Source organism: Meleagris gallopavo, chromosome 13, assembly GCF_000146605.3.
Source record: "Meleagris gallopavo isolate NT-WF06-2002-E0010 breed Aviagen turkey brand Nicholas breeding stock chromosome 13, Turkey_5.1, whole genome shotgun sequence".
NCBI lineage: Eukaryota > Metazoa > Chordata > Aves > Galliformes > Phasianidae > Meleagris > Meleagris gallopavo.
In genome coordinates this window covers 11,527,837-11,535,189 of record NC_015023.2, presented here as the reverse complement: position 1 = coordinate 11,535,189, position 7,353 = coordinate 11,527,837, and the positions used below count along the sequence as shown (strand labels likewise).

General features: G+C 61.3%; 1 protein-coding gene across 1 annotated transcript; it reads right to left on the bottom strand.

Moving 5' to 3' along the window:
* Nucleotides 1–101: 101 nt before the first annotated feature.
* FA2H (fatty acid 2-hydroxylase) lies at nucleotides 102–7,353 on the bottom strand (the record flags this gene model as incomplete). The annotated part of the gene is made up of 7 exons (XM_010718050.3): nucleotides 102–698; nucleotides 1,301–1,553; nucleotides 1,877–2,049; nucleotides 3,153–3,259; nucleotides 3,338–3,480; nucleotides 4,283–4,363; nucleotides 7,279–7,353. Coding segments are annotated over 7 exons (912 nt in total), but the record flags the coding sequence as incomplete, so codon positions are not given.

Genomic DNA, 7,353 nt, shown 5'->3' with positions numbered 1-7,353 from the left:
AAAAAAAAAAAAGAGAAAGAAAAAAGGCATCTTTTAGCAATTCCATTCATTGGAGTTTTAAGTTTCAAGTAGCCAAGGACAAATGCAAAGTCAAACAAATCTGGCAGGGAGATGGGGAGCGCTGGTTAGAGAAGGGCCAAGGCCAGCCCTGCCAGATGCCTGCCTGGCACCACAGAGCAAGGAAAGCCCACTGCACGGGCAGGCAGAGCTGGTTTGGTTTTATTTCCCTTGTTTATTTTGTCTCCCTCCTCCCCACAGGTAACCCAAGAGATAGGAGCCCCCGGGTAGGAGGTGGGTGCAGTGCATCGGGCGGCTCAGGGAGGCACATGAGAGGGCGGGGTGTGGGGTGTAGGAGGGGGGGCTCGAGGCGCCCGGCACTTCATCCTTCAGGCACAGAGGTGCCCACTCATCAGTGCCCTCAATGGGAAGAGCTGGAGCCCCAACAGCCTCCTCCGGCCCCCTCCCCACGTCCGTACCCGTCCCGGCCCCACTGGCAGCACCGAGGGGATGGAGCAGCCCCACGGGCAACGGAGAGGAACAAGAAGGACGGTGCAGACCCTCAGCAGCACAGTATTCCCCCGCACAGCCCCGAGCACAGATGGCTGAGTGCTGGGGCCATCAGTCCTCCTTCTCAAAGGTCTCTTCGGGGATGAGCGTCCGGAAGGGATGATCCCAGAAGCGGGTGGTGATGCCAAAGCCTACAGGGGAGGTGAGAGAGCGCTCAGCACTGCTGGATGGCTGGGGGCAGCGCTAACCAGAGCTGTGCCACCGGGACAGAGAGAGCCAGGACAGGGAGCGGTTACACCCCAAGCTCTGCAGGACCCCACCACGTGGCCGGGACAGGACAAAAGTGTCACCCAGCTTGGAGATGACACCAGAGCGGGGCGGTCCTTCCACAGGATTGACGGCGTGTCACCCAGCCCCAGGGCAACAAGCAAGGGCGAGGAGGAAGAGCAGAGGGAACAACGAGAGGAGCCGGCTGGGATGATAGCTTATCTGGACGGGGTGCTTTCTCCTAGGAAACCGGGCAAAGGGCAGGTTGAGCAAGGGGAAGGCGTGGGGCAGAGCAAGGGAAGCCCGGGGCCTCACCCTGCACCCGTCAACGGTGCCACAAGGAGGGGCTGGGCACGGTGTTCCATTGTCTGATGGCAAGATGGGCACGTAGCAGGGCTCCCACAGAGGGGCACTTTGTCTCTCATAGACACCCCTGCACCATGCTGAACCTAACGGAGCGTTCCCAACCTCCGTGCCCACTCCCAAGCCAGAAAGGCACAGCACACGCACGGGAAGGCGGCGCTACCTGATTTTTGGTGCTCAAAGTGGTGCTTGACGTGGTACGCCTTCAGCCCATACAGGTAGGTGCCTTCCTTCGGCGAGCCGTAGTGCAGGTAGTAGTGCATCATGTCGTACACCACGTAGCCACACAGCCCTCCAACAAAGACAGAGAGCCCCAGCACCTCGGGCAGCAGCAGCCGCAGCACGCCGTAGAAGAAGGCGATGACCAGCGAGGCTGGCACCGGGGGGAAGACCAGGCGGGAGCTGTCAAAGGGGGACTGGAAGCGGAGAGAGACGGTGAGCTCCTCGCTCACCCCAAAGCCACCCTGAGAGCTGGAAGCATCCACCCCACAAGGCAATGCCATCCCCAGGCCCTGTGGCAAAGCACGCCCCCAGGACCCCTCCCACCCCAAGATGCATCCTGAGCGAGGCACCATCTCAAAGGGGACGGACGTGTCTCCCAGTGAAGCTAGAGGGAGCCCACTGCTTTCCAAGTCTTGCAAGCCAGGCTCATGGTTTAACTCCAGCTGCTCCAAGCTCATCCTCCAGCATTAGCAAATGGCAAGGATACCCCAAATGGAGCAGAAGCACAGCCGCTCACCTTGTGGTGCTGCCCGTGCAGCAAGAAATGCAGGGTGATGAGATAGTAGTTACTAGCGGGTGGCTTCATGTGGAAGACAAAGCGATGGATGAGGTACTCTAGCAGGGACCACAGGAACATCCCCAGGAGGAAGATGAAGGGGAAGTAGTATTTGTGCACGGGGATGGAGTACTCTACACAATGAGACATGCAGCAGTCAGCGAGGCGGGTGGGATTCACATGCTTCTATCCATCGCCATCCTGATGTCAGCAGCCTGGTGAAGCTCGCCTCTCCCCCCACTTTTCTTTGGTTCCCCTTAATTTGTGCTCTTTGGGGTAGGAGCCGACGCCAGCTGGGACTGCAAGCATGTCCTTACGGAGCAGCTTTCCCCACCCAAACAAGCAGCACGACCCGACAGACACAGGCAGTGCTTGTGACAGCGGAACAGAGTCGCTGCTGTGTTTTTGTTTGGCAGAGAATACAGCTGTCGAGCGCCTTCCCCCGCAGAGCATTTTTCCACCAACTCCTCCTTTTGGTGCCAGCAAACCCTGTGTCCTCCCTCGCAAAATTCCCCCAGATCCAAGCACCGTGGCAATGGGAAGAAAACCCCCTCTGGGCAGCAAGATGGTGCGCAGCCCATCACCCTGCATGGGGAGGCAGGAAGCACGGTTGGGAACACAAAAGAGATGGAAAGAGAACGGGGAGGAACAAAAGGATGCGTGATGGATTTATTCTAACCAGGATGGAGGCAGGGAACCAACCCAGAACATCAAACCCTGCTCTGATTTTGGGCCGAGCGGGACAGCTGGCACAGGGTGGCACCCGCAGCGGGGCCAACAACAAAGCTGTCACCCAGCTGCCCGCTGCCCGCTGCCGGGGCTGTGCACAGTGGTGGATTCAGGGGGAGGTGCTGGGTGAACAAGCCGAGCTCTGTGCGAGGCCGGTGGTGTGAGAGCCGTGTTTGTTCACCCAGCCCCAGTGTCAGGGCAGTGGGTGGCGGCGCAGGGGGACGTGGCCATTGGTGAGCAGCAGGGCTTCGTTTTGGGTATGGAGGAAGGGAGGCAGCTCGGGGCTGTGCCTGCTGCCCTGGGCAGCCCGCTCTGTGCCCACCGCTCTCTGGGGCAGCGGCTCTCTCTAGGAACAAACCCCCGATCCTCCCCCAGACGGACAGGCAGGGAGCGAGGCGAGCTCAGCCAGCACGGGTGGCTTCGTGCAGGGGACATGCTGGGGGCTGCGGGGACTGGGGACGGACCGAGCTCATGCAGGTGTGCGCTGAAGGCCGGGGATGGGTCGTACCTGTGGTGAAGGAGGAGAAGAGCCTGGTGTTGCCCTGCGCCAGGGCTGTGTAGCTGACCCAGCTGAGGTAGAGCACCACGGGGGTCCACACCAGGAACACCACGTACCTATGGGGAGAGGGGATGGGTCAGGGGGGTGGACCCACATATCTACATGTCCACCCTCCCCCACCCCAGGATGCTCACCACGCTGTCTTGGAGAGGGCCTCAACAAAATCCGAGTGGAAGAGGCGGATGGGCCGATCCACGGGCTGGTGCACCCACTCGTCGTACTTCTCCCCCAGGTAACCCACCTGCCACAGCAAGGGCTTCCGCCAGTCCACCAGGTCCTGGGGGCACAGGGCTGTTTGTTAGCTCCCTCGGGGTCCCTTTGTCCCCATCCCAGTAGTACCCACAATCTGGGGGGATTCGTGGAATCATTATGGCTGGGAAAGGCCTCAGATTCCCGGGTCCAACCCCACTCCACCCCCCGTGCCCACGTCCCTCAGTGTCATCACATCCCCATGGCTCTGGGACACCTCCAGGGATGGTGAATCCCCTCATCCTTTGGCAGCTGTGCCACTGCCTGTGGAGCCTGGATAGGGATGGATGTGGTCACCCAGCAGGATAACAACCCCAGTATGCGTGGGAATGGATGTAGATGCTGCACACCAGCAGAACTTCAGAGCAAAACATCATTTTTGGGACACACGCAAAGGAAAAATTCTCTTTTAAAGGCAATCAGTGGCAAAATATTCATAGGGAACAAAGGGTGTCTTGTTGGTCAAATAAAGATAAAGGCTGGTGCTCCCCAAAGAGCACTTGGCACAGCAGCCAAGTGGTGCAGTGAGAGGCATCCAAAGGCACCTTGGGGACAGGGAGAAACCCTGAGACACTGAACTCTCAGTCTGCCCAGCCAGGACATCCCCTACAGCTCAGCCAAAAGAAAAACAAATCATAAATGAATAGAAATAATAATAATAATAAAAAAAACAAACAGCATGAGGTGTGGCTTAGCAGCACGTCCTGCTTCTAAAGGCAAAGCTGCTGTCAAAGAAAGGCATCGGCGCCCACAAAGGAGCCTCCCAGAGCGGCCACTCCTGGGCCATAAAGGCAGCGCTGTGCAGGGCGAAGGGCAGAGCTCGGCCTCACCGTGCCCACATCCACCGGCTTGCAGCGGGGATCCAGCCGTGGGGCTGCAGCATCCAGTGGCTTCTCCGCCTTGGGGCAGCTCTGCAATGAGAAAGAGCAACGGTTTGGGGGTGCTGAGGAACCACAGGATCATTGCGGTTGATAGAGACCGCCAAGACAGTCTTGTCTAACTGCCCGCCTACCACCAGCACTGCCTGCTAATCACGTCCCTATGAACCACATCCACGTGTTTCTGGAATGCAGAGGACCCCCAAGCACGCGTGGCAGCCTGCTGCTGCGGCTGGAGGGCACTGTGGTGTTTGGGACATTGAGGCACACAAGGGCTGGGGGCACAAGGATGGAGAAGGAGGAGGAATCCCCCCCGCGTGGCTTTGCCCACCAGCAGGGATGGGGTGGCACCTCCATCCCTCTGTGCCCCTGGGTGCCAACGTGCCTTTTCCCTGCCTCGTCACCTCGGTTACCCATTAACCAGCCACAGGTTTTACCCAGATAGTTGGGACACGTGGGACAGTCCCCACACAGCTCCACGGGGACACGAGTGGCGGTGACACGGCCCCAGCAGCACCTCGGCAGGCAGCCAGGGCTTTATGGGGCCCTCGTGATGCTGACGCGGGGACGTTGGCCGACCCACTGCTGGTGGGACAAGGTGACACCCGGGCTGGGCAGCAGAACCAAGCGGGAAGACTCAAGAAACCTAAAGCTGAAGGTCGACGCGGTCTCCAAAGTGGGGGGAAACATCGGGATGGAGAACCCCACGAGCGTCAGCCGGAGGGGAGGCGGCTGCAGGGCTGTGCCGTGGGCGATGCTGCCGCTGCCTCTGACGCGGCGCAGGGAGAACAGGTCCTGCCGGAGCCGTGATGTAAGGCAGGGAAAGTCGCGGCCGCCCACGGAGCGCCGCCGCCCTACACCTCGCCCCGGCCGCGGGCAGCTCTGCTGGGAAGCGAAGGAAGGCTGTGGTGCTGCGGTGCATTTCCACCGCGCAGCACCAGCGATGCTCCCGTGCCCGCGACCCCTGTCGGCCTACGTGCTCACCCCACGGTGCCCGCGTCACCATCCCGCCTTCAGGCCGTGAATCACAGGGTGGTGAGAAGCGGGTGCAAGGTGACACGGCCCATAAAATGGGGATTAAAAAAAAAAAGTGATAATATTAAAAAAAAAAAGGGACCCTTTTTATTACAACACCTCCCAACAGGTGAGCGCCTACGTACGGTGAGCTCACACGGCGCCGGGAGATGCGCGGTGACTCACGGCAGCGTCGCGCAGCCCCACGGAGCTCTGATGAAAGCCCCATCGCCCAAATTGCCGGCTAATTACACGATCCGGTTCCCCCCCAGCGAAGCTGTTGAACCCCGCCGTCTCGCTGAGCTAATTGCCGTTCCTCGCTTTCATCTCCGCTGCGCTCCGTGCGCGCAGTTCGGCCATGGAAATGGGGATGGGTGATTCAACCCCCGATAGCCGCCCACCCGCTGGGGGCTGCCCCGGACCCACACGCTCCATAATTAAGCCGGGCTCTCGTTTAATAAACTCGCATTCCTACGGGACGTCCTACGGCGCAGCACCTCCTCCAAATCCCCACCGGGGCCGTGTCCGCCCCAAACCAACTCGAGCATCGCCAAGGGCGCACGCGGGCCCCAGCGGGGCTGCTCTCACCCCGGTGCCACCGCGACCCGGGACGCGTTATCCCGTGCCAGGCAGCGTGCGATCCCCGCGCCCGGTGTTATCGCACTGGTATTTGCCTTCGTGCAGCAGCACAGAACCCGTTCGGTCGGTGCCGGCGCTCGGCCGAACCCGTCAGGCTTGTTGTGGCGGCCGCGTCCCAACAAAGGCGCTGCCATCGCCGGGCTTTGGGACTAGAAGAGCCGAACGCCGAACAAAGCTGTGTCTGTGCGGGGCCGGAGAGCAAACAGCGCCGGGAAGCACTGCCGGTCACCGACCCCGCGGCACCGGGCGCTCGGTCAACGCACATCGCTGCAGCGGCGTCGCTCCTACAGCCCACAGCCCGCCCAGCACCCCAACGGCCCGGCTGCGGTGCCGGCATCCAACCCCCGGATCGCAGCCCGCAGACCCCCCCGGAGCCTGGGTGTACCCCAGACCTTTGCACCACAGGCGCTGGGTGCTCTGCACGCACCCTGCCTCACGTCTCAACCCCTCCGCGGCCCTGAGCGCCCCACGCAGCTCAGCCCCATAGGCAGGGACACAGGGCACCCCATAGACAGGGACACAGCTCTCACGGTGCCCTGCAGACGCTGCACAGCTCAGCTCACCCCGGACACCTGCAGGCACCGTGCAGCTCCATCCCACGCTCACGGGACCCGGGTGCCCCGCAGACCCTACACTGTCCACTCCAACTCTGGGGCACCCTATAGGCCCCACACACATCAGCTCACTCCCCCAGCACACCCTGTGGATCCCATACCTCCTCCCCGACTCTTGAGGCAACCTACAGACCCCATATCTCCTACACCACCCCCATGACACCCTACAACCCTATACTGTCGAACCTGACTCTGGGACACCCTATGGACCACACACACCCCACCCTAGAACGTACTATAGACCCCATACCCCTCATCCCATCCCAACACACCCCACTGACCCCATACTTCCCAAACATTCCCAGCACACCCTAGTAGATCCCATACTTCCTATCCAACTTCCATGCTACCCTACAGACCCCACGGCATCCAGCCCAACCCCGGGACACCCTATAGACTCCATACATCCCAGCTCACACCCAGCACATCCTACAGATCCCAAACTTCCTACCCTGCTTCCAGGGCACCATATGGATCCCACAGAGCCCAGCCCAGCTCCGAGGCGCCCTACAGACCCCACACCGCTCCCCCCATCCCCGGGACATCCCGCACACCCCACACCTCCAACGCACCCTCCAAACCCCGCTCCTCTTCGGCCCAACTCCGGGACGCCCAACGGACTCCGCACCCTCGCCCCGCTCCCAGAGCACCGGACGGCTCCCGCTGCCCGCAGCCCGCTACCTGCTCGTCCCGCAGCTCGCCCACGTAGTACTGCTCGAGCCAGCGCCGGGCGTTGGCCGAGTGCCGGTGCGGGGG